General features: G+C 57.7%; 2 protein-coding genes across 3 annotated transcripts; one reads left to right on the top strand and one right to left on the bottom strand.

The window, feature by feature from the left end:
- Positions 1-705: 705 nt before the first annotated feature.
- LOC101931666 (folate receptor alpha-like) lies at positions 706-8,910 on the bottom strand. 2 transcript variants are annotated; one of them, XM_065581843.1, is made up of 5 exons: positions 8,712-8,821; positions 7,423-7,564; positions 5,232-5,420; positions 4,297-4,432; positions 706-2,136 (listed from the first exon to the last, which is right to left on the bottom strand). In XM_065581843.1, exons 1-5 carry the CDS (start codon positions 8,777-8,779, stop codon positions 1,862-1,864), a joined length of 810 nt encoding a protein of 269 aa, XP_065437915.1. In that variant the 5' UTR covers positions 8,780-8,821; the 3' UTR covers positions 706-1,861. The 2 variants fall into 2 exon arrangements, with proteins under 2 accessions (XP_065437915.1, XP_065437916.1); XM_065581844.1 differs by having other exon boundaries at positions 710-2,136; positions 8,793-8,910.
- Positions 8,911-16,087: 7,177 nt separating this feature from the next.
- LOC101931959 (folate receptor alpha-like) lies at positions 16,088-25,822 on the top strand. The gene is made up of 5 exons (XM_005292213.4): positions 16,088-16,244; positions 18,584-18,725; positions 20,762-20,950; positions 21,749-21,884; positions 24,089-25,822. The coding sequence occupies exons 2-5, from the start codon at positions 18,588-18,590 to the stop codon at positions 24,361-24,363; spliced, it is 738 nt and encodes a 245-aa protein (XP_005292270.3). The 5' UTR covers positions 16,088-16,244; positions 18,584-18,587; the 3' UTR covers positions 24,364-25,822.
- The last annotated feature ends 271 nt before the right edge of the window (positions 25,823-26,093 follow it).

The following is a 26,093-nucleotide window of genomic DNA, read 5'->3' as shown; positions in this document are numbered from 1 at the left end:
TGTGGGGTAGCAGCATCCCTAAAGCCCCACAGCTGTAGTGGGGCGGAAGGGGGCTGTGCTGCTGCAGGTGAAGACAAGCCCTGAGAGCATCCTTCAGGCCCAGGGAAAGCTGGAGGGAAGTAGTTCATACCAGTCGTGTGGCTAACATGGGACTGGGCCCTGCCTCTTCCCACAGAGGGTCCCCCTGCAGGCTACACAGCCTGGGTGCAGGGTAGGGCAGAACATCTGCCAACATGAAGTTTTGTCAAGATCTGCCTGGACACAGCTTCTGTTAGAAATGGGTGGTGTGACGCTCTCTGATGAGAGCCACCCTGCTGCCCCCCTCCTGCCACAGCTCCTTGGTAGAGAACCAGCCCTTCTGACCTTTCCGTTCAAAGAACAAGCTGTGCCCCCACTAGACAAGGGCTGAGCTGGTCTATTGCACATCATTAGTCACCCCCCAGGACTCTGAATACAGCTCAGCTGGCATTCAGGGATGAGGCCTGTCCCTCCCCAATGCTCAGTTGATGGGTGTAGCATTGTACCTGCCTGACGTGGCAGGAGAGCCGTGGGTGGGGATGCGAGCGAGTTCCCAGCACCAGGCAGGAGAGGATGCTGCAGCTGTCTGCATCGCCCTGACCCTGCTCTGTAGGCAAAGCATTCCGAGCCCCACGGGGGGGGGGGGGGGGGGGGGGGCGCGCTAGCAGAGGCTGGAGCCAGGCCCACATGCAGTGATCACGCTCTACCCCACAGCCACTGGACAAAGGTACCCACCTGCCCGGCAACCTGAGGGCCCTGAGGAGTCTCTGGCTGGGCCCACTTCTAGCTTTGCAGCCCTGGGGCCCGAGCCGAAGGACGTTTCGATCAAGGAGGAGACAGGCACAGAGCAGGGCTGGGACAGTTTATTTCACCAGATTCTCACACATAAGCTGGGAGGTCTCAGCTCCAGACGGTTACCACCTGCAGCTCATGGTTACAAGGGTAGGGAGGGCAGGACCGCAAGCCCAGGCATTGCTCTGGTGCTAGGGGCTGGCCCTGGTCATGCGGTCGGCAGCCAGCGCTGGGAGGAGGGTGTGTAGCCACAGCTAGTCCTGGAGCGGGTTAGAGGCCAGGCAGTCACCACCGGGCAAAGCAGGAGTCTGGGGCCAGACAAGAGCTAGAGCTGGGAGCATCCTGCCAAGCCAGGCAGCGCTTCCCATTCACCCCGTGCTGAGAGCCAAGCTGGGAAACCAGACCCTGCCCGGAGCCAGGCAGGACACAGGGGGTGGGGGGGCTCTGACAGCAGGTGCATCTGCTCCAGACAGCAGAACCCTGCAGCTAGGAGCATAAGGGGGTGTGTGGCTGCACAATTGGCTCACCCTTAAAGGGCAGGGTGTAGTTTTGGGGGGCTGGAGCCCCCTGTGAGTGTCTAATCTGCTGAAGCAGAGACACCAGGGCAGGCTGTGAGCCAGGGGAGGGGACACCTGTATTTCCAGGGAGCGCAGGATGGCAGGGATCAGATAAGGAAGCGAGGTAGCTGAGGGTACTGTAACTAGAGGGGACCTGCCCTGGTACCTGACAGAATAAATACACCCAGCCAGTGAGTCACTGCATGTTACAGAGCTCAGATCCCCAGGGACATGGAGGGATCTCCCCCCAGAGCCTGCTGGGATTGAGGAGTGTGGCAGGAGAACACAGACATAAGATCAGAGGGACAGTCACAGGGGAGGGGTGGGGGACTAGTCTGGTTCTATCGTGTTGTGTCAGGGTTAGCAGTAGCTAGACAGAATCTGGAATCTGCTGGCCAGAGCCCAAAACAGGGCCGCAGGGCAAACACACCCTGTGCCCCGAGCAGAAATATTTCCTGTATAAACCAGTGGGGCTGCCAGAGGCTTCTGGATGCTCAGAGCAGGGACAGGAGAGCAGCCGGCAGCAGCAGCAGGACAGCCCGCGGCGCAGGAGAGGAGTCTCTCCCGTTCTGGGCGTAGTACTCAGCCACGGCCACGTTGGGGTTCCCGTTGGCAGGGTCGAACCACATCTGGATGCAGCGCCCGCCGCCCTGGTGCTCCGTGGTGTATTTGTACGAGTTGGACCAGATCTTCTCGCACAGGTCTGCCGGCCGGGGGAAGACATATTTGAACAACTGACACGTTGAGCCGCGGGGGCAACGGTTGGTCCCTGGGGAGGGGGAGAGAGGGCAGCAGTGAGCAAGCTGTGGCTGGACTCCATCTAGCCAGTCTTCCCCATCTCCAGCTGCTAGGCATCTGCTGGTCCCAGGCTACTGGCTGAGCTGGCAAGGGCCCAGCTGGCTTGTGGGAGAAACTCCTTCCCTGTGAGGTGAAGTTCACGGGCTTGTAGCCACATCACTCACCTCCTGGTTTTATCCCTGGCTGGCACCCTGATGGGCTGGAGAGACAGATGGAGGCTAGTAAAAGTGAGGAACCTGCTACCCAGGGGAGCCCAGCTGGGCTCCCCCCACAGCTCTGCCAATGCACCTTGATCCTTCCAGGCCCTCCATCACCCCAGGGTCTGTAGCATAATTTAATCATCATGAACCTTTGAGGTAGGGCAGTGCTCTTCTCCCCAGTACAGAAGTGGGAAACTGAGGCACAAAGACTAAATTAAGGTCACACAGTGAATCTGTGGAAGATCAGTGCTAGCCAATACAGGAGCCCAACACTTGGCAGAGCTGCCTTCAGCCTTGCCACTAGCTAATTGAGAGCTTGTCAAAGGCAAAAATCTATCCAAGCTAGGTCCCAATACAGCTAGCTTCATGAGCCACTGGGCTAGAACCCAGTGTGCCAGAGATTAACAGAAGAGAGACACCAAGCCAACTGGTGAGTTGGGGCTTAGCCACGTGTGGTGAGTTTAGTAACTGGTAAAGCCATGCGGGACGTGTAGTTGGTTTTAAAAAAATCAGTGGCTCTCAACCTTTCCAGACAACTGTACCCCTGTCGAGAGTTGGATTTGCCTCACATACCTCCAAGTTTCACTTCAACTACTTGCTTACCAAATCAGCCAAATAGACAAGTGTCACAGCACACAAAGACCACAGACTCATTTTTACCAGACAATTCTAAAAATCAATTGGAATATAAATCTCTACTGTACACTGAAATGCAAGTACAACAACAAACAAGTCATGGTCTGAAGTTTTAGTTTATACTAACTTCACTAGTGCTTTTTATGTAGCCTCTTGTAAGACTAGACAAGTTGATGTACCCCCAAGTCAACCTCGGCATGCCCCCAGGGGTACACGTGCCCCTGTTTGAGAACCACTGGTTTAACCGCAGGATTCCTCCACAAACCTTCTGCTAAGGTGGACATGTTGCATAAAACAAGAAAAATGACATTCCTACCCACTCCTGCAAAGCCAGATTGTATTGCACCGGGGTCTATAGGAGGAACCACTAGGGTGATCCAGTCTGACCCCCTGCCAAGGTGCAGGATTAGTCACGACAATACATTTGGCTTGGTTTGCTCATTTGGCCACTGTCTGACAACACTTGCGGCTCTCAAATGTGCAGGAGGCCACCCTCTACAGTCAATAGCAGGGAACTGAAGCAGATCTTGAGTCACAGGCTCTAAGCACTGGGCCATCCTTCCTCTGGGCATCATCTGCCACCACCACTCCAGCCTAGGCTCCAAGCCCCATTCACTCTTCTGCCCACTGAAGGTACATGGGCATTCACAGCATGGATCTCGGAGTCCAGGTCTCCTGCCAGCTCCTTCTGCATGTCACTGGGGAGCCCCATTTTACACTCCCCAGCTCTGTCCCTGGGACTTCACTGCTGTGGCTGCCTCCAGGACCTGGACCCCCTTTGGAGGCAGGGGATACTGGCGAGCAGAGGGGCATCACACACCCAGTCACCTTGGGGAGGAAGACCCCAGAGCCACACAGCCATCTGCTGGGCAGTTCTGCTCACCCAGGAGGCAGATTTCCTGGCCTGTGCGCCAGCATGGGCACCATTGCCACAGCTGAAGATGCCTGAGGTTCACTGGACACTATGTTTGGTCCAGGGGGATGACCCACTCTCCCAGTCTGACCCAAACCAGGGTCAGTGCAGAGACTAGAGGAGACTACAGGCCCCAGCCCCTCACTTCCAGGGTGCTCCTTTCATGAGCCCCACAACCAGGGTCCGTAGCTAGTCAGAGGGCTGCTGCCATCAAGGGGCAGGGAGAGGTGGGAGCCCCTCCTCCATCTCCTGGGCCTCCAAACCAGCCCTGAACCTGTACAGCAAGGTCTGATCCCTCCCCATCCCACCCCCAATCCTGCAGCAGCCTGGCTCCACCCTGCAGCCCAGCGTGGGGTGGGTTTGCTCTCAGCAGCTCACTGACCTGTGGTCCAGTTCCAGCCCTTGTGCCAGTTCTCTCTGCAGGTGACTGCATCCTTGCAGGCCTCCCACCACAGGTCACAGTCCTCCTTGCACAGCGGCACATTGAGGATCCTCTCCCGGCGCCAGCTATTATCCACCTGCCAGGACACAGGGCTGTGAACATCAGGGGGCAGCTCTGGGCTCCTCCCAGGGGCAACCTCAGCCTCCCCAGGGAGCAGGGGTCAGACACATGCTCTCCCCCACCCCTGCTCTAGCTCCACTGAATGGAGCCAGTGCAGGTCTCAGCAGACCCAGGCCCAGTCCCCAGGTGAAGGGGGTTCCTGAGCGGCAGCATCCCCAGCCCAACAGGCTCCCACGCAGCCCCCCAGGCAAGGGGCAGGCCGGCGCCGTGGCCGGGGAAGAGATCCTGGATTTATTGCAGAGCCCTGCCCAGGAGCAGCGTCCGCGATCTTAGCTGTTGCCTCCCCAGCAAACACGCTGCACGAACCCACCGCACCCCAGGACAGAGGCAGCGTCAGTCCCACCGAGAGACCAGCCAAGCTGGGGTCTTGCCCAGAGCTCAGCACTGGGGCCAGGCTCTCTGGAGTCCTAGACAGCAGGGGGGGGATGGCAGGGCCCCAGGGGCACTGCCTGGGGAGGGAAGATAAAGGAGCCGTTCAGTGCAGCCTCCCAACCTCAGGACGCTTTGCGGGGATTGTCCTGCCCACATGCAATGGGCCCTGGCTGGATACGGGGACACCAGCTGCCAGTGGAGAACTGAACCTGGGGCCTTCGGCACAGAAAGCACAAGGCTGGACTGCTCAAGCTGAAGGAGCAACTCCATGGGGTGCTTGAGAGAGTGAACTGTTAGGACCTGCCACTAGAGGGAGCCGTGAGCACATGCACTAAGCCAGCCTTCTCTCCCACCCCCAGTGCCCAGCCCCAACGCCCCCTGACCTGGTCGATCCAGGGCCCCAGGTTGGGCGAGCACTCGTACAGACACGTGTCCTGGATGAAGTGCTGCTTGCACTTGTCTGGCATCACCCCGCAGTGGTTCCAGTCGAAGTTGTACAGGTAGGACTGGTCCTGGTGAGCCCCCTTGCTGGTCTCGGCCGTGCAGCAGGCATTGTCTTTCCACGGGGCACACTGCGAACACAGCGAGAGACGGGTACGCAGGGGACTCTGGCCGCTCGCCCGGGGGCAGACAGGATGCAGTGGATGCAACCGCATCACCGGCCTCCAGTGGTGCCTAGTGGGACTGCTCTGGTATCAGAGCACTGGTAGGGCCATGGCTAAGGACCAGGGATTGAAGGGCAGAGATGCTTTTTTGCAGAGTGCTTGAGATCCTTAAACTACTAAATGCTGTGAGGTGGGGAAGCTACAGACTGGGGCAGGAGGGGCAGCCACCGAGCTGATAAATGATGTTTGATTAGGGCCTCCAGATCTACCCTCCCTCCCCCAATTGTGATCTCCTCTGTGGGATGCTGGGTAAGTGGGGATGGGGGAAAAAGGTGCGAAGAGGAGACAGACTGAATTCATCCAAATGAAAAAGCCTCCTAGTGACAAGGCACCACTTCAACATGAGCCTCAAGTTAAGAAATGTGGGACTAGAAGTCTGAACTAAGTTCGATTGTTGGTAATGTGTCTAGCCAGTGAGCAAAACGGGATGGGCTGCCCCTGCACTTTTGGGGACACACACGAAGATCAGACCAACTGCTGGCTGGGAGGGGGGAAGAAAAGGAAAGGATGGACATGGCTGCCTCCCCCACCATCTCCTGCAATCTGCTGGGTCACCACTCTTGTCCCAATCCCAGAAGATCTTCTTACCAGCCTGGGCTAGACAGCGAGACCCCCTGACATTGCCACCTTCACTGGCTCCAGCTCCCTCCTGACTTTGGTTCCTGCCATCATCCTGCCCCTCCACTCCCCAGGACGTCACTGTCCACCTCAACCTTCGGCCACCTTTCCTCTCGCCCTCCCTTTTGCCTTCTGTTTAGAGTCTGGCATTGCCCACCAAGCCTATCTCCTGCCGCACTGCTGGGAGCCTGTGACCAGAAAGGCAGCACCTGCTGGGGAGGCAGATTGGCTGGGTTTTGGAACAGCTGATCAGACCCAGCTCTAGCTTTTTTGCCACCCCAAGCAACAAACAAACACACACACAGCACCTTGGGGAGCGCGTGGAGGGCGGTCAAGGTGGCTCGCAGGGGGTGAAGTGCGGCGCCCGCCTGCTCCCTCTGCCTGTGGGCAACCCTCTTTCAAATGCTGTTTTTCCTACATTATATACAAGATCTTTGTAATGGGGCTGTCACCATGGTCCTAAGCAAGCTGACATCTTTGTCCTGAGAGCCCCAAACCACATTTAAAATTGTTATACAGCAACAGTGCCCTGTTAACACCTAGGGGTGCTGGAACAGTTGTGTAGCGGGGCTGAGTGCCATTGAACCAAACTGTAAGCCCTGTGTATGATGGAAACCACTTCAAGCCAAGAGGTGCTGCAGACTTCACCCTCCCCCCCACCCCTAGTTCTAGCACCTGTGTTAACACGGGATACTTGGGCCAGTTTATTCTAGTGAAATTAACAGGGTCATATCCAAGTCCACCCACAGAATCAGTAGCAGAGCTGGGATGGCAGCACAGAAGTCCTGGCTCCCCGGCCCTCTGCCTCAGTCCGAGCCCTTCCCTAGGGCACCAGCAAGGGACAGGCCTCTTTTCAGAAGGGTGAAGTAGCCCGGTTTGCAGAGCTTGCTTTCTGCTGCCAGAGACAGGGCCAGCTCTAGGTTTTTTGCCACCCCAAAAAACAAAAACCCAACGCTACCGCCCCTGAAATTGTGCCACCCCACACACGTGCTTGGTTTGCTGGTGCTTGGATCCAGGCCTGGCCAGAGAGCTGGGTCTCCTTGCCAGCCCAAGGATGTTGGAACCACGACCCAACCTGCTTCTCCTAGAGAGGAGAGAGAAACCACAATTCTTGGTGCATTGCCAACACCTCCAGCTCCCTGCAGTGCAGTCCTCCACGGCCCCAGAGAACCCGGTGTAAGAACAAGCCTGCACTGGAAGGGACGGCAGGCCCAGGTGACTCAGTTACTCGTCACCCAAAGCTCCAAGTGATTGCGGATGGGATGAAGGTGTCAGTAGGACAAGACCGTACCTGGCCATGCAGCGCCCCCTCCGGGCCTGGCTTGGTTTTGTGGTGCTTGGCGTCCATGCACACGTTCAGCACAGATTCCTTCGCAGCACTGGCCACGCAGGCAGCCAACAGCCCCAGCACGGCCCACCGCGCTGCCATCTCTCTGCAACCAGAGCGAGGAGGGGGGGGTGGAAGAAAAGACACGTTAGTGCAGCTGCACAGATACGGCCTGGCTGCCTTCATTAGAATGGGCAAAATGGGGGCATAGCTCTGAGCGCACAAAGGGGCTCCCCAGGCAAGAGCATCCGTGCTGGCCTGCTACCGCGACTGGTGCTCTGCAGAGACCCAGGAGAGAGACCACAAAGCCTCCTCTCTACAGGAGCTTTTACCCACTAAACATCCCACCTAGGCAACCTGGGGCAGGCACTTCCCCAAACCCTAACCCCAGGGTGACTGCTTTGCCTTGCAAGGGGCTCTGAGCGGAGCTCCCAATGGCTTGCCTCAGAGTGTGCGAGTTTCTAACCTAGCTATGAACTCCCCTCCACCCTACAGCCACCCATGGGTGTAGTCATGCCACACCCTTGGTATTAGCCAATGATGCAGAACCAGACACTGGTTGCCTCATCTGAGCTTTTTCCAGAGAGTCAGCAATGGCCACTGAGCTTAACCCTGGCCAGCCAACACCACTAACCCCACCAGCAGGCTTCCGGGCTGGAACCGTAGCCTGAGAGGAGACCCATTGGGGTGTATTCCCCCCCTTTTGTTTTGCTCTGTGGTCCTCCAACAGGGAGTCTGAGGAGGCTAGGTCACAGCCAGCCCTGTCTGGTTACTTCCAGTCTGCTGGGGCAGGGTGGACCGATGGGCCAGTTACACACTAGCAGAACCTTAGGCTGCCTGGATCACAGGCTCCAAGAGCAGACTCACAGCCCACCAACACTTGGTCACAGGAAACGTACAGTCACAGTTATTCCTGTTCATTTCAGGTCACGGGGCTCACCACCCCTGACATGGGGCTTTTACAGGCATTAGAAATTGGAAGCTAGTACAAGGCCTTGTACTATTTGATTATCACTTATTCCCTCTTGTTAAATCTCTTCTTCCCCCTCCCATTAGACCAAGTGGTTTCCTCCACCTTCTAGTATTACCCTATAAACCACAGATATAAGGTTCCACTGCTACAGTTTTTATAGAAGCAGATCTCCCCTGAAGCACTACCTGTCCACCTAGCCCAGGAACAAGACATACATGGGTCACAGCCTAGTGTTAGAAAGCAAGTCATACCCCTCTAGAAGCAAACGGCAGTTACAAACCTAATCACATTGACACCTGGACACCAGCCCTGAGACGCCAGCCAGCCCACAGCACAACAGAAAAACATGACTAGCCCATACCTTGCTGGAAAAAAGTCCTTCACCACTGCTTCAAGCAAGGGCTTACCACAGCAGACAGGCTTCTGGTGTCAGCTTTAATAGTCAAGTCCTTTAACCACAGGTGTTAACCCCTCCACACAACCGGTTAATGAGGCTTAATGATAATCAGCGCTTGTTACCTGTAAACTGGGCTGCCCAGAGGATTCAGGGGGCCTGGAGCAAAGCAATTTTGGGGGACCCATCCATAAAAAAGAAGTTGCAATACTATAGAATACTATATTCTTGTGGGGACCCCTGTGGGACCCGGGGCCTGGGGAAAATTGCCCCACTTGCCCCCCCGGGCAGTCCTGCCTGTAAATTAGCAGTTTTGCTAACAGCCAAAGAGCTCTGTGTGTTTGCTGGAGGGCAGCTTAGTCCCATGTTAAGAAGACAATCAAGCATTTCATCGCAAAGGTGAGATGTCTGACCAAGCCCTGGCCAAGGATTAGAACATCAGTCCCACCTGCTGGGCAGTCTTTGTCGGAGACTTTTTTCCTTTGCTCTGTAAATTTGGGCAGATAAAGGAGCCAGAGAAGGCCAAGATTCAGCTGTCTAATCAGCTGGGGCCTCTAGTCTAGCTTGTGTCTGCCATGACCTGGTCAGCCCCAAAGGAGACCAGAGGCCTTGCTCCGGAGAGGTGCTGGGCTTAGAAGTCCATGAGAGTTGCCGGCGCTCAGCACCGGTCACATTCATTCCCCACATTTGTAGCCCCTGGGGCTGCATCTAAACTCCTGGTTTTCTGCCCCCTCTCCCACAGGGGCAGCTCCAAAGAGCCCATGGCTGATGTCTAGGTCTAGGTGAGAAGGAGGCACAAGGTCCCACCGAAAGAACAAAGCTCATGTAGGCCAGGCCCATCAGTCGTGTTTCAAGGGGGGGTGGTCTTGGGAAGGATGGGAATCAAGCTAGGTGGGCCCGGATCCTCAGAGGGACTTAGGCATTGCAACACCTAACTTGTAGGTGCCTTGAAAGTCTCTGCTATCCGCACGCCCTGTGTTAGACGTCTAGGCCAGGGGTTCTCACAACACATTTTTAAGTGGCCTCAGAGTGCGGCCACCAGCTCTTGCTGGGGGCCACTTTGACACTGTGTCCTAAAATACTGAATTAACTTTAGGAAAACCAAGTAAATCTGCACATATACGTGTCCAAATCATTGTCATTTATTTACATAGGATTTATTTTTTGCCGACTCAATCATAAAGATAACGTACAGTTGTCTCTATTCTTTACTGGACCTAAACAGAATAGAAATCAGGCGCTTTTCACGTTCTTGTCTTTTTTCTTGTTATTTCTTTTGCCTTTTTGGCTGCTTTGTTTGTTTTTGTTTTAAAGACTTGCTAGCTACTAAGTCTGCTGTGAAAAGTGATATTAGCAAACATGCAAATGTCACTTTTCACAGCAGACTTACTCAGCCCCGACAAACCTGGGGACAAATTAAAGCCTGGATGGGGAGGTGGGTAGGGAGGCAGAGGGGGCCAGGGGCGATTGGGGGCTGGGGGGAGGCAGCAAGAGCTGGGGGTAATGGGGGAGGTGGTGAGCTCAGGGCCAGAGTGTGGCTGGGGAATGGAGCCGAAAGCCTCACGCTCAGGGGACGGGGCCCGGAGAAGGAGCCCGAAACCCCCTGGTTGAAGCCCGGCCTCACCACGTCCGGGAAGGTGGGGAACTCACCGGCTGCCCGCTCCTCCAACTTCTGTGTTTCCAGAGGGGGGCAGGGCCCACCACCTGCTGGCAGCCCTGGGGAGGGGCTGCTGCTCCACCCCCCCACCCCGCCACCGCCACCGCCCGCCAATCACCACAAGAAAAGCCCCGGGGCCGCCGCATGCGGCCATGGGTGGCTGCATTTGAGAAATGCTGATATAGACTCCCTATGGAATGACTGGGGAGAGATAGGCCGGTGCCTGTGGATGGGATCCACATCGGGTTGTCAACCCTCCGGGGTTGCCCTGGAGTCTCCAGGAATTAAAGATCAATCTGTCCTGGACGATTAGACCCTGGGTGGAAACCTCCAGGAATACGTCCAACTAGGGTTACCATATTCAAACATTTAAAAAAGAGGACACTCCACGGGGCCCCGGTCCCGCCCCCGGCCCCACCCCAACTCCGCCCCTTCCCGCCCCGCCCCAACCCCACCGCTTCTCCGCCCCCATTCCAACCCCTTCCCCAAAGTCCCTGCCCCAACTCTGCCCCCTCCTCTGAGCACCCTGCATTCCCCCTCCTCCCTCCCGCTCTGATCTTGGTTGGGGGTTGCTAAGTGCTTCCCTGCTCCCCACTCGCCCCGCAGCCTCTATGCCCTTGCCTGCTCCTCCTCACCCTGCAGCCTCTGCACCCCCTCGCCCCTGCAGCCTCTGTGCCCCTTGCTCCCCACTCGCCCTGCAGCCTCTGCGCCCCCTGCCTGCCCTGCCCCTGCAGCCTCTGTGCCCCCTGCCTGTCCTGCCCCTGCAGCCTCTGCACCCCCTGCCTGCCCTGCCCCTGCAGCCTCTGCACCCCCCTGCCCCTGCAGCCTCTGCGCCCCCTGCCTGCCCTGCCCCTGCAGCCTCTGTGCCCCCTGCCTGTCCTGCCCCTGCAGCCTCTGCACCCCCCCTGCCCCTGCAGCCTCTGCGCCCCCTGCCTGCCCTGCCCCTGCAGCCTCTGCGCCCCCTGCTCCCCCCGCTCACCCAGCAGAGGGAGAAATGCAGGCTCCACGTGGAATCAAACACTGCCGCGCTGCTTTGTGGGGGAGGAGGGAGCGGGGGAGGGGGAGGGACTCTGGCTGCTAGAGGCCCCAGTGGCTGCGAGCGGCTTTCAATCAGGCCAGGCGTCCAATCAGCCGCGCCGCACTCCGCATGAGGGGAAGGGGGAAATCCCGGACATTTCTATTTGATTAGAAATCCCCCCCCGACCGTCATTTAACGCTGAAAAAGCCAGACCTGTCCGGGGAAACCCGGACGGATGGTAACCCTACGTCCAACCCAAATCCACAAAAGCCAACGCGGTGAGCGGGGAGCTGCCTGCGCGAGCCCAGGGGAGATTCCAAGGAGAAGGCTGTGTCCTCGGCCCTGCCCCTCGCATGGAGACAGGGGCTCACCCTGGGTCTAAGCGAGGTGTCGAGTTGGGCTCCGGATCCACAGCCAGGGGCCCCCCCTCTCCTGGAGGGGAAGTGCCTAGTGCCACACAAAACAGCTGGGCGGGGGGGAGGGAGCCTTCCTGTGCTGCGGCTCACCCCAGACCTGGGAAGCTGTGGTTTGATTCCCCCCTTGGCCTGCTGAGGAGAGGAGATGCCTTGTTAAGGCCTCTCTCATAGAATATCAGGGTTGGAAGGGGCCTCAGGAGGTATCTAGTCCAACCCCCTGGATTGGTCCTGCTTTGAGGAGGGGGTTGGACTAGGTACCTCCTGAGGTCCCTTCCAACCCTGATATTCTATGAGAGAGGCCTTAACAAGGCATCTCCTCTCTCTCCAGAGCAGGGCCAAACCCCTGAGCTCTGGGCTGGCTGGAGGCAGGGCTCCTGCGATCTCTCCTGGTGAAGCTGTTCCACTTGGTATTCAGGAGTGACCCCACAGCCCAGTGGGGCGGACGGGAAACCCCTCTCTGCCAATCCCTTTGCCATAGCAGGCAGAGAGGAGAAACGAGCTAGGGGCTCTGCACATCCCAGGGGGGGGCAGGTTAACCACGGGGCTGAACGGTACCTGGGAAAACGCAGCCCCCAGCCTGGTTAATCTGTGTGAGGCTAGCTGCGTTCAGAGCATGGCTGGCGGCTCGGGCCAGGCGTGTCCTGGCTTAGCTTCCCCTGGCTGGAGAATGCCGCTGGGACTTAGGCACGAGATAGGGCACCTGACAATGGGATTTAGGCACCTCAGTCCCTTTGCAGAGCTGGGCCCTGGGCTCACTTCCTGAGTCGGCCTTTGACCTGTTGCATCACCTCGGCCAAAAGGCTCAGCCTCTCTGAGCTGGACTCCTCTGCTCCGGAGCTGCCTAGGGTGGGATGAACTGTTATTGATCGGGGCGTTATATTGCCTTGAAGGCCCAGCAGTCCAAGGCCATAGTCAGAGATAGTCCCTGCTCTAAAGAGTTTACAGGCTAATGGGGGCAGGGAAGAGAGGAAACGGAGGTGCCATAATTCACCCCCAGTCAGCTGGCAGACCCAGGACTAGAACCCAGGTCTCCTCAATGCTATGCCAGTCTCTCTCTGCGCTGCTCTTTGAACCCTTTGGAAGGGCTGACTTGGCACAATGGGGAATGCCTAAGGCAGCATGGACCAGGTGGCAGGTCATGCCAAGGCCCCCAGGCCTCACTAATCGCTGACAGATGCACATCTGGAAACGCGTCCAGCTCACCTGTGTGTTGGCAGGGTTGAAGTAGACGTGAGGTTGATAAGAATGTGTTTAGCCTTGATGAAAAGCTTGTAGGACACTGCCTGTATTGATCTCACTTATCACATCTGCCACCCAGGGGATAAAGTTACATTGCGTGTTTGTGTAACTCACCAAGCAGGAAAGCAGCATTGATTAATGGACGGTGTTGGGCCTGTGCACAAGGCCCACTGAAACCAAATGAGCCATGTGACACATCAAAGGACAAAGACTTCGTTGATTTCCCTCCTCCACCCCCCAAAGAGGAGACGGGCACCAACACTTGTCCAATCAGTTTGAACTCTGAGAGAAGGGAATAAAACTCCCTGACCAGAAGGATCTGTATTCCTACGCTGCTTGTGTAACACCGACAGACCCTGGTCGTCGGCGGGCGGGATCTGCCGTGTTCCCGCACTGCTTGTGTAACACCGACAGACCCCGGTTGTCGGCGATCTGCTGTGTTCCCGCGCTGCTTGTGTAACACCGACAGACCCCGGTCGTCGGCGGGTGGGATCTGCCGTGTTCCCGCGCTGCTTGTGTAACACCGACAGACCCCGGTCGTCGGCGGGCGGGATCTGCCGTGTTCCCGCGCTGCTTGTGTAACACCGACAGACCCCGGTCGTCGGCGGGCGGGATCTGCCGTGTTCCCGCGCTGCTTGTGTAACACCGACAGACCCTGGTCGTCGGCGGGCGGGATCTGCCGTGTTCCCGCACTGCTTGTGTAACACCGACAGACCCCGGTTGTCGGCGATCTGCTGTGTTCCCGCGCTGCTTGTGTAACACCGACAGACCCCGGTCGTCGGCAGGCGGGATCTGCTGTGTTCCCGCGCTGCTTGTGTAACACCGACAGACCCCGGTCGTCGGCGGGCGGGATCTGCCGTGTTCCCGCGCTGCTTGTGTAACACCGACAGACCCAGGTCGTCGGCGGGCGGGATCTGCCGTGTTCCCGCGCTGCTTGTGTAACACCGACAGACCCCGGTCGTCGGCGGGTAGGATTGAACCTGGGACCTTTGGAGCTCAGTGCCCGAGCCTCTACTGCATGAGTTAAAAGCCATATGGCCCTTAGCTACGGCTGCAGGTCAGACTCACTAATCTCTCTCTAAGTGGTCTCGGTGCCACTAGATGGGACAGAGCACCACCCCCTGGAGGTGTGTGGGTTACACTTGGACTTCAGGGAGAGGGCAAGACTTCTAAGCATGAGCAAGGCACCCCCAACTGTTCAGCTTGGGTTAGCCCTAAAGGCAGACGGAGCTGGCTTATTATAGACACCTCTAGTACTTTTTGGGACCTAAGACTGTAACTCATTGGTGTGTCTCTGTTACCTGCTTTAACTTTGTAAATAACTCGCTCATTTCCTTTTCCTAGGCCAGCTCTGTGGGGGGGTCGGGGGGAAGAGAGAGGGGGCTTGAGCCAGCTCCACATGTGGGGGGCGGGGGGGAAGGGAAAGGGGGCTCAGGCCAGCTCCACATGGGAGGGGCAGAGGGAAGGGAGAGGGGGCTCAGGCCAGCTCCTCACGGAGGAGGGGGGAGGGCCTCGGGCCAGCTCCACAAGGGGAGGCGGGGGGAAGGGAGAGGGGGCTCAGGCCAGCTGTACATGGGGCTCGGGCGAGCAGCTCGCCTATGTCTAGGGTGACCAGACAGCAAGTGTGAAAAATCGGGATGGGGGCGGGGGGTGTAATAGGAGCCTATATAAGAAAAAGACCCAACGATTGGGATTGTCCCTATAAAATCGGGACATCTGGTCACCCTGCCTATCTCTGCATTGGGAACACGGGGGGATACACTCTCCCTACCACAGCCGTGTCTTCCAGCCTGACTTCTGGCCAGGGCGTCAAGGGGAAGAGGAGGAGCAGGGCCGAGAGGCGAGGGAGGGGGGGACAGGAGGAGCAGGGGATGGAGTCAGAATGCCAGCACTCCTGCGTGGGCCCCCAAATTGGCCAGGGCCCCTGGGCACAGGCCCCATTGACTCATGCGTTAATCCGCCGTGGATCATGACTGAATGCAGCCACCAGGGGCTTTTCGTGTTGTGATTTGGGGGGGGGGGGGGTTGGCAAAGCAGCAGCCCCTCCCCCGGGGGCGCCAGAAGGGATTGAGCCCTGCCCCTCTCTGGAGACACAAAGCTGGAGGAAAAGGCAGCTGGTGTGAGTTTTTCCTAAAGTTAATTCAGTATTTTAGGACAAATTGTCAGAGTGGCCCCCAGCAAGAGCTGGTAGCTGCACTCTGAGGCCTCCAAAAAATGTCTTGTGAGAACCCCTGGCCTAGACGTCTAACACAGGGCGTGCGGATAGCAGGGACTGTCAAGGCACCTACAAGTTAGGTGTTGCAATGCCTAAGTCCCTCTGAGGATCCAGGCCCACCTAGCTTGATTCCCATCCTTCCCAAGACCACCCCCCTTTGAAACACAACTGATGGGCCTGGCCTACGTGAGCTTTGTTCTTTCAGTAGGACCTTGTGCCTCCTTCTCACCTAGACCTAGACATCAGCCATGGGCTCTTTGGAGCTGCCCCTGTGGGAGAGGGGGCAGAAAACCAGGAGTTTAGATGCAGCCACAGGGGCTACAAATGTGGGGAATGAATGTGAAGGGTGCTGAGCGCCGGCAACTCTCATAGACTTTGAAGCCCAGCACCTCTCCGGAGCAAGGCCTCTGGTCTCCTTTGGAGCTGACCAGGTCATGGCAGACACAAGCTAGACTAGAGGCCCCAGCTGATTAGACAGCTGAATCTTGGCCTTCTCTGGCTCCTTTATCTGCCCAAATTTACAGAGCAAAGGAAAAAAGTCTCTGACACATACTGCCCAGCAGGTGGGACTGATGTTCTAATCCTTGGCCAGGGCTTGGTCAGACATCTCACCTTTGAGATGAAATGCTTGATTGTCTTCTTAACATGGGACTAAGCTGCCCTCTAGCAAACACACAGAGCTCTTTGGCTGTTAGCAAAACTGCTAATTTACAGATAACGAGCACTGGTTACAATGAAGCCTCATTAACGCGGTTGTGTGGAGGGGTTATCACCTGTGGTTAAAGGACCTGACTATTAAAGCTGACACCAGAAGCTTGTCTGCTGTGGTGAGCACTTGCTTGAAGTAGTGGTGAAGAGCTTATCCCCCAGCAAGGTATGAATAGTTCATGTTTTTCTATTGTGATGTGGGCTGGCTGGTGTCTCAGGGCTAGTGTCCAGGTGTCAATGTGATGAGGTTTGTACCTGCTGTTTACTTCTAGAGGAGTGTGACTTGCTTTCTAACACTAGGCTGTGACCCATGTATGTCTTGTTCCTGGGTTGGGTGCACAGGTAGTGCTTTATGGGGGGGGGGATCTGCTCATATAAAAACTGCAGCAGTGGAACCTTATCTGTGTTTACCAGATAATACTAGATGGTGGAGGAAACCACTTGATCCAATGTTGGGGGAGCAAGAGATTTCTCAAGAGGGAATGAGAGAGGATCAGTGATAAACCACTGGAAATTGGAAGCTAGCATGCACACACACCACCCCCGGCGCTGAGCACCGCTAGAGACCCCCCCCCCCCCCCGGTGGAGCACCATGCTGCCAAACACCCCTTGCTGGGCTGCTGGGAACCCCCCCCCCCCACGAGTGCTGCACTGTATTGCCCCCCCGCCACCCCAAGATTGGCTGCCCCTTACCAGGTGCTGCCCCAAGCACGTGCTTGGCTGCCTGAAGCCGGCCCTGGTTAGGGGGTAAAAGCCGCTGTGGAGCGGGAGGCTTTGTGGTCTTTCTCTCTCTCTCTCATATGCAGGGACAGCAAGTTTGTATAAATTATGGTGGTGCCCAGAGTCTGCCCCTGCACCTGCCTAAAGCTCTGGGAGGGAGTTTGGGTGGGGGGAGGAGGTCTGGGGTGCAGGCCCTGGGCTGGAGATTGGGGTGCAGGCTCTGGGTGGGGGGGGGGGGTGTGACACTTACCTGGGGCTGCTAGGCAGGGTGGGCTGGGGGCCTCCATGTGCTGCTACCCCCAGGCACTGCCCCTGCAGCTTCCTATTGGCTGCAGGGGTGCTTGGGGCGGGAGCCATGTGTGTGGAACAGACCCTCCCCCCCCTCCCCCCCCCCCCCAGCCCAGAGGCCTGCGGCCCCGTGGTGTGAGCAGGCAGGAAGCTGCTCTGCTCCCCTGCACTGCCAGTGGTGAGTGGGGGGGGCTGTATTAAATTGCCCAGGGGACATGCGGGGGGAATGTCCAGGGACGGAAGGCAGGGCTCATAGAGACCCAGCCTTAGGGTTACCATATTTCAACAAGCAAAAAAGATGATGGGAGGAGCCCCGCCCCTGCCCCTCCCCCCGTTCCTTGTCCCCTGACTGCCCCCTCCTGGGACCCCTGCCCCTAACTGCCCCCCAGGACTCCACTCCCTATCTAAGCCTCCTTGCCTCTTGTCCCCTGACTGCCCCAACCCTTATCCACACCCCCACCCCCAGACAGACCCCTGGGACTCCCACGCCCCATCCAACCACTCCCCACCCCCTGACAGCCCCCCCAGAACTCCCAACCCATCTAAACCCCTCTGCTCCCTGTCCCCTGACTGCTCCAATCCCTCTCCCCACTCCTGCCCCCTGACAGCTCCCCCCCAGAACTCCCAGCCCCCCACCCCCCCGCTCCTTGTCCCCTAACTGCCCCCTCCTAAGACCCCCGCTCCTAACTGCCCCCCAGGACCCTACCCCCTACCTGTACCCTGACTGCCCAAAACTTTCTCCACTCCCCCCCAAAAAGCCCCCCCCTGTTTCTTGACTGCCCCCTCCAGAACCTCCCTGGCCCCCTTACCCTGCTGCTCAGAACAGGGTGTTGGGCTCTGTGCCAGCCGGACACATGGCTGCGCTCCCCAGCACAACAAAACCCGGTCCCTGGCCCTGCACAGGGCTGCGGGACCGGGCTGCAGGAGGAGGAGCTGCCGGCCGGCTCAGAATGCAGGGAGGGGGGGGTGGGAGGAGGAAGCTGCTCGGGAGTCCAGGCCAGGACTTTCCTGCAGCCCTCCCAGCCGCTCGCTCTGCTCTGCCGGGGGAGGGGGGAAATCCCGGACATTGTGAGTGCTTTACAAATTCCCCCCAGATGCTATTTTTAGCACAAAAAGGAGGACATGTCCGGGTAAATCCGGACGAATGGTAACCCTACCCAGCCTCAGACATGGGTGGAGCTGGGCTCCGGGCCAGGAATATTCCTGGTGCCCAGGCACCATGGTCCCCTAGAACTTGCTGCCCATGTGCCTAGGTGGGATGTTTAGTGGGTAAAAGCTGCCAGCAGAACAGGAGGCTCTGTGGTCTCTCTCATGGCTCTCCGCAGAGCACCAGTTGCGGTAGCAGGCCAGCACGGATGCTCTTGCCTGGGGATCCCCTCTGCGCTGGGAGCTAGGCACACAAGTAGTGCCCATAAAGGCAGCCAGGCCGTATCTGTGCAGCTGCACTAACGTGTCTTCTCTTCCACACACCCCCCCCCCCCCTCGCTCTGGTTGCAGAGAGATGGCAGCGCGGTGGGCCATGCTGGGACTGTTGGCTGCCTGCGTGGCCAGTGCTGCGAAGGAATCTGTGCTGAACATGTGCATGGACGCCAAGCACCACAAAACCAAGCCAGGCCCGGAGGGGGCGCTGCATGGCCAGGTACGGTCTTGTCCTCCTGACACCTCCATCCCATCCGCAATCCCTTGGAGCTTTGGGTGAGGAGTAACTGAGTCACCTGGGCCTGCCGTCCCTTCCAGTGCAGGCTTGTTCTTACACCGGGTTCTCTGGGGCCGTGGAGGACTGCACTGCAGGGAGCTGGAGGTGTTGGCAATGCACCAAGAATTGTGGTTTCTCTCTCCTCTCTAGGAGAAGCAGGTTGGGTCGTGGTTCCAACATCCTTGGGCTGGCAAGGAGACCCAGCTCTCTGGCCAGGCCTGGATCCAAGCACCAGCAAACCAAGCACGTGTGTGGGGTGGCACAATTTCAGGGGCGGTAGCGTTGGGTTTTTGTTTTTTGGGGTGGCAAAAAACCTAGAGCTGGCCCTGTCTCTGGCAGCAGAAAGCAAGCTCTGCAAACAGGGCTACTTCACCCTTCTGAAAAGAGGCCTGTCCCTTGCTGGTGCCCTAGGGAAGGGCTCGGACTGAGGCAGAGGGCCGGGGAGCCAGGACTTCTGTGCTGCCATCCCAGCTCTGCTACTGATTCTGTGGGTGGACTTGGATATGACCCTGTTAATTTCACTAGAATAAACTGGCCCAAGTATCCCGTGTTAACACAGGTGCTAGAACTAGGGGTGGGTGTGTGTGTGTGTGGGGAGGGGGGGGGGGGTGAAGTCTGCAGCACCCCCTGGCTTGGAGTGGTTTCCATCATCCACAGGGCTTACAGTTTGGTTCAATGGCACTCAGCCCCGCTACACAACTGTTCCAGCACCCCTAGGTGTTAACAGGGCACTGTTGCTGTATAACCATTTTAAATGTGGTTTGGGGCTCTCAGGACAAAGATGTTAGCTTGCTTAGGACCATGGTGACAGCCCCATTACAAAGATCTTGTATATAATGAAGGAAAAACAGCATTTGAAAGAGGGTTGCCCACAGGCAGAGGGAGCAGGCGGGCGCCGCACTTCACCCCCTGCGAGCCACCTTGACCGCCCTCCACGCGCTCCCCAAGGCGCTGTGTGTGTGTTTGTTTGTTGCTTGGGGCGGCAAAAAAGCTAGAGCTGGATCTGATCAGCTGTTCCAAAACCCAGCCAATCTGCCTCCCCAGCAGGTGCTGCCTTTCTGGTCACAGGCTCCCAGCAGTGTGGCAGGAGATAGGCTTGGTGGGCAACGCCAGACTCTAAACAGAAGGCAAAAGTGAGGGAGAGAGGAAAGGTAGCCAAAGGTTGAGGCGGACAGTGACGTCCTGGGGAGTGGAGGGGCAGGATGATGGCAGGAACCAAAGTGAGGAGGGAGCTGGAGCCAGTGAAGGTGGCAATGTCAGGGGGTCTCGCTGTCTAGCCCAGGCTGGTAAGAAGATCTTCTGGGATTGGGACAAGGGTGGTGACCCAGCAGATTGCAGGAGATGGTGGGGGAGGCAGCCATGTCCATCCTTTCCTTTTCTTCCCTTCCCCCCCCCCCCCCCAGCCAGCAGTCGGTCTGATCTTCGTGTGTGTCCCCGAAAGTGCAGGAGCAGCCCATCCCATTTTGCTCCCTGGCTATTACCAACATTACCAACAATCTTAGTTCAGACTTCTAGTCCCACATTTCTTAACTTGAGGCTCATGTTGAAGTGGTGCCTTGTCACTAGGAGGCTTTTTCATTTGGATGAATTCAGTCTGTCTCCTCTTCGCACCTTTTTCCCCCATCCCCACTTACCCACCATCCCACAGAGGAGATCACAATTGGGGGAGGGAGGGTAGCTCTGGAGACCCTAATCAAACATCATTTATCAGCTCGGTGGCTGCCCCTCCTGCCCCAGTCTGTAGCTTCCCCACCTCACAGCATTTCGTAGTCTTAAAGATCTCCAAGCACTTGGCCAAAAAGCATCTCTGCCCTTCAATCCCTGGTCCTTAGCCATGGCCCTACCAGTGCTCTGATACCAGAGCAGTCCCACTAGGCACCACTGGAGGCCGGTGATGCGGTTGCATCCACCGCATCCTGTCTGCCCCCTGGGCGAGCGGCCAGAGTCCCCTGCGTACCCGTCTCTTGCTGTGTTTGCAGTGTGCCCCGTGGAAAGACAACGCCTGCTGCACGGCCGAGACCAGCAAGGGGGCTCACCAGGACCAGTCCTACCTGTACAACTTCAACTGGAACCACTGCGGGGTGATGCCAGACAAGTGCAAGCAGCACTTCATCCAGGACACGTGTCTGTACGAGTGCTCGCCCAACCTGGGGCCCTGGATCGACCAGGTCAGGGGGCGTTGGGGCTGGGCACTGGGGGTGGGAGAGAAGGCTGGCTTAGTGCATGTGCTCACAGCTCCCTCTAGTGGCAGGTCCTAACAGTTCACTCTCTCAAGCACCCCATGGAGTTGCTCCTTCAGCTTGAGTAGTCCAGGCTTGTGCTTTCTGTGCCGAAGGCCCCAGGTTCAATTCTCCACTGGCGGCTGGTGTCCCCGTATCCAGCCAAGGCCCATTGCATGTGGGCAGGACAATCCCCGCAAAGCGTCCTGAGGTTGGGAGGCTGCACTGAACGGCTCCTTTATCTTCCCTCCCCAGGCCGTGCCCCTGGGGCCCTGCCATCCCCCCCTGCTGTCTAGGACTCCAGAGAGCCTGGCCCCAGTGCTGAGCTCTGGGCAAGCCCCCAGCTTGGCTGGTCTCTCGGTGGGACTGACACTGCCTCTGTCCTGGGGTGCGGTGGGTTCATGCAGCGTGTTTGCTGGGGAGGCAACAGCTAAGATCGCGGACGCTGCTCCTGGGCAGGGCTCTGCAATAAATCCAGGATCTCTTCCCCGGCCACGGCGCTGGCCTGCCCCTTGCCTGGGGGGCTGCGTGGGAGCCTGTTGGGCTGGGGATGCTGCCGCTCAGGAACTCCCTTCCCCTGGGGACTGGGCCTGGGTCTGCTGAGACCTGCACTGGCTCCATTCAGTGGAGCTAGAGCTGGGGTGGGGGAGAGCATGTGTCTGACCCCTGCTCCCTTGGGAGGCTGAGGTTGCCCCTGGGAGGAGCCCAGAGCTGCCCCCTGATGCTCACAGCCCCGTGCCCTGGCAGGTGGCTAATAGCTGGCGCCGGGAGAGGATCCTCAATGTGCCGCTGTGCAAGGAGGACTGTGAGCTGTGGTGGGAGGCCTGCAAGGATGCAGTCACCTGCAGAGAGAACTGGCACAAGGGCTGGAACTGGACCACAGGTCAGTGAGCTGCTGAGAGCAAACCCACCCCACGCTGGGCTGCAGGGTGGAGCCAGGCTGCTGCAGCCTGGGGGTGGGGAGGGGGGGGCAGGATGGGGAGGGATCAGACCTTGCTGTACAGGTTCAGGGCTGGTTTGGAGGCCCAGGAGATGGAGGAGGGGCTCCCACCTCTCCCTGCCCCTTGATGGCAGCAGCCCTCTGACTAGCTACGGACCCTGGTTGTGGGGCTCATGAAAGGAGCACCCTGGAAGTGAGGGGTTGAAGCCTGTAGTCTCCTCTATTCTCTGCACTGACCCTGGTTTGGGTCAGACTGGGAGAGTGGGTCATCCCCCTGGACCAAACATAGTGTCCAGTGAACCTCGGGCATCTTCAGCTGTGGCAATGGTGCCCATGCTGGAGCAGAGGCCAGGAAATCTGCCTCCTGGGTGAGCAGAACTGCCCAGCAGGTGGCTGTGTGGCTCCCCAAGGTGACTGGGTGTGTGGTGCCCCTCTACAGAATTGTTGCAATGCCAGTCTCTGCTTGCCAGTATCCCCTGCCTCCAAAGGGGGTCCAGGTCCTGGAGGCAGCCACAGCAGTGAAGTCCCAGGGACAGAGCTGGGGAGTGTAAAATGGGGCTCCCCAGTGACATGCAGAAGGAGCTGGCAGGAGACCTGGACTCCAAGTTCCATGCTGTGAATGCCCATGTACCTTCAGTGGGCAGAAGAGTGAATGGGGCTTGGAGCCTAGTCTGGAGTGGTGGTGGCAGATGATGCCCAGAGGAAGGATGGCCCAGTGCTTAGAGCCTGTGACTCAAGATCTGCTTCAGTTCCCTGCTATTGACTCTAGAGGGTGGCCTCCTGCACATTTGAGAGCCGCGAGTGTTGTCAGACAGTGGCCAAATGAGCAAACCAAGCCAAATGTATTGTCGTGACTAATCCTGCACCTTGGCAGGGGGTCAGACTGGATCACCCTAGTGGTTCCTCCTAAAGACCCCGGTGCAATACAATCTGGCTTTGCAGGAGTGGGTAGGAATGTCACTTTTCTTGTTTTATGCAACATGTCCACCTTAGCAGAAGGTGTGTGGAGGAATCGTGCGGTTAAACCAGTGGTTCTCAAACAGGGGCACATGTACCCCTGGGGGCATGCAGAGGTCATCTTGGGGGTACATCAACTTGTCTAGTCTTACAACAGGCTACATGAAAAGCACTAGTGAAGTTAGTATAAACTCAAACTTCAGACCATGACTTGTTTGTTGTACTTGCATTTCAGTGTACAGTAGAGATTTATATTCCAATTGATTTTTAGAATTGTCTGGTAAAAATGAGTCTGCAGTCTGTGTGCTGTGACACTGGTCTGTTTGGCTGATTTGGTAAGCAAGTAGTTGAAGTGAAACTTGGAGGTATGTGAGGCAAATCCAACTCTCGACAGAGGTACAGTTGTCTGGAAAGGTTGAGAGCCACTGATTTTTTTTTTTTTATTTATTTATTTTTTTTAAACCAACTACACGTCCAGCGTGGCTTTACTAGTTACTAAACTCTCCACACGTGGCTAAGCCCCAACTCACCAGTTGGCTTGGTGTCTCTCTTCTGTTAATCTCTGGCACACTGGGTTCTAGCCCAGTGGCTCATGAAGCTACCTGTATTGGGACCTAGCTTGGATAGATTTTTGCCTTTGACAAGCTCTCAATTAGCTAGTGGCAAGGCTGAAGGCAGCTCTGCCAAGTGTTGGGCTCCTGTATTGGCTAGCACTGATCTTCCATAGATTCACTGTGTGACCTTAATTTAGTCTTTGTGCCTCGGTTTCCCACTTCTGTACTGGGGAGAAGAGCACTGCCCTACCTCAAAGGTTCATGAGGATTAAATTATGCTACAGACCCTGGGGTGATGGAGGGCCTGGAAGGATCAAGGTGCATTGGCAGAGCTGTGGGGGGAGCCCAGCTGGGCTCCCCTGGGTAGCAGGTTCCTCACTCTTACTAGCCTCCATCTGTCTCTCTCTCCAGCCCATCAGGGTGCCAGCCAGGGATAAATCCAGGAGGTGAGTGACGTGGCTACAAGCCCGTGAACTTCACCTCACAGGGAAGGAGTTTCTCCCACAAGCCAGCTGGGCCGTTGCCAACTCAGCCACTAGCCTGGGACCGGCGGATGCCTAGCAGCCGGAGATGGGGAAGACTGGCTAGATGGAGTCCAGCCACAGCTTGCTCACTGCCCTCTCTCCCCCTCCCCAGGGACCAACCGGTGCCCCCGCGGCTCCACGTGCCAGTTGTTCAAATATGTCTTCCCCCGGCCGGCAGACCTGTGTGAGAAGATCTGGTCCAACTCGTACAAATACACCACGGAGCACCGGGGCGGCGGGCGCTGCATCCAGATGTGGTTCGACCCTGCCAACGGGAACCCCAACGTGGCCGTGGCCAAGTACTACGCCCAGAACGGGAGAGACGCCTCTCCTGCGCCGCGGGCTGTCCTGCTGCTGCTGCCAGCTGCTCTCCTGTCCCTGCTCTGAGCAGCCAGAAGCCTCTGGCAGCCCCACTGGCTTATACAGGAAATATTTCTGCTCAGGGCACAGGGTGTGTTTGCCCTGCGGCCCTGTTTTGGGCTCTGGCCAGCAGATTCCAGATTCTGTCTAGCTACTGCTAACCCTGACATAACACGATAGAACCAGACTAGTCCCCCACCCCTCCCCTGTGACGGTCCCTCTGATCTTATTGTCTGTGTTCTCCTGCCACACTCCTCAATCCCAGCAGCCTCTGGGGGGAGATTCCTCCATGTCCCTGGGGATCTGAGCTCTGTAACATGCAGTGAGTCACTGCCTGGGTGTATTTATTCTGTCAGGTTCCAGGGCAGGTCCCCTCTAGTTACAGTGCCCTCAGCTACCTCGCTTCCTTATCTGATCCCTGCCATCCTGCGCTCCCTGGAAATACAGGTGTCCCCTCCCCAGCTCGCAGCCTGCTCTGGTGTCTCTGCTTCAGCAGATTGGACACTCACAGGGGGCTCCAGCCCCCCAAACTACACCCTGCCCTTTAAGGGTGAGCCAATTGTGCAGCCACACACCCCCTTATGCTCCTAGCTGCAGGGTTCTGCTGTCTGGAGCAGATGCACAGGAGGGAGACTCTCCAACTCCCCTGCTGTCAGAGCCCCCCACCCCCTGTGTCCTGCCTGGCTCCGGGCAGGGTCTGGTTTCCCAGCTTGGCTCTCAGCATGGGGTGAATGGGAAGCGCTGCCTGGCTTGGCAGGATGCTCTTGGCTGGCTCCAGACTCCTGCTCTGCCCAGTGGTGACTGCCTGGCCTCTAACCCGCTCCAGGACTAGCTGTGGCTACACACCCTGCTCCCAGCGCTGGCTGCCGACCGAATGACCAGGGCCAGCCCCTAGCACCAGAGCAATGCCTGGGCTCGCGGTCCTGCCCTCCCTACCCTTGTAACCCTGAGCTGCAGGTGGAAACCGTCTGGAGCTGAGACCTCCCAGCTTATGTGTGAGAATCTGGCAAAATAAACTGTCCCAGCCCTGCTCTGTGCCTGTCTCCTCCTTGATCGAAACGTCCTTCGGCTCGGGCCCCAGGGCTGCAAAGCTAGAAGTGGGCCCAGCCAGAGGCTCCTCAGGGCTCTCGGGTTGCCGGCAGGTGGGTACCTTTGTCCAGTGGCTGTGGGGTAGAGCGTGATCACTGCATGTGGGCCTAGCTCCAGCCTCTGCTAGCCCACCCCCTCCCCCCCGTGGGGCTCGGAATGCTTTGCCTACAGAGCAGGGTCAGGGCAATGCAGACAGCTGCAGCATCCTCTCCTGCCTGGTGCTGGGAACTCGCTCCCCTCGCTCGTATCCCCACCCACTGCTCTCCTGCCACATCAGCCGGGTACAATGCTACACCCATCAACTGGGCATTGGGGAGGGACAGGTCTGGTCACTGAACACCAGCTGAGCTGTTCAGAGTCCCCTGCAGTGACTAAGGATGGGCAATAGACCAGCTCAGCCCTTGCTCAGTGGAAGCACAGCTTGCTCTTGTTCTGCAGGGGGATGAAAGCAAACCCTTGACTCAAAAGGGTTGGCTCTTTACCAAGGAGCTATGGCAGGAGGGGGGCAGCAGGGTGGCTCTGATCAGAGCATCATACCCTCAACCCTTGTTTACAGAAGCTGTGCCAAGACAGATCTTGACAAAACTTCATGTTGGCAGATGTTCTGTCCTGCACCGGGCTGTGTAGCCTGCATGGGGACCCTCTGTGGGAAGAGGCAGGGCTCAGTC

The sequence above is a fragment of the Chrysemys picta genome, chromosome 1 (assembly GCF_011386835.1).
Source record: "Chrysemys picta bellii isolate R12L10 chromosome 1, ASM1138683v2, whole genome shotgun sequence".
NCBI lineage: Eukaryota > Metazoa > Chordata > Testudines > Emydidae > Chrysemys > Chrysemys picta.
Note: the sequence above shows the minus strand (reverse complement) of the source record. Positions and strands in the feature narration are given on the sequence as shown.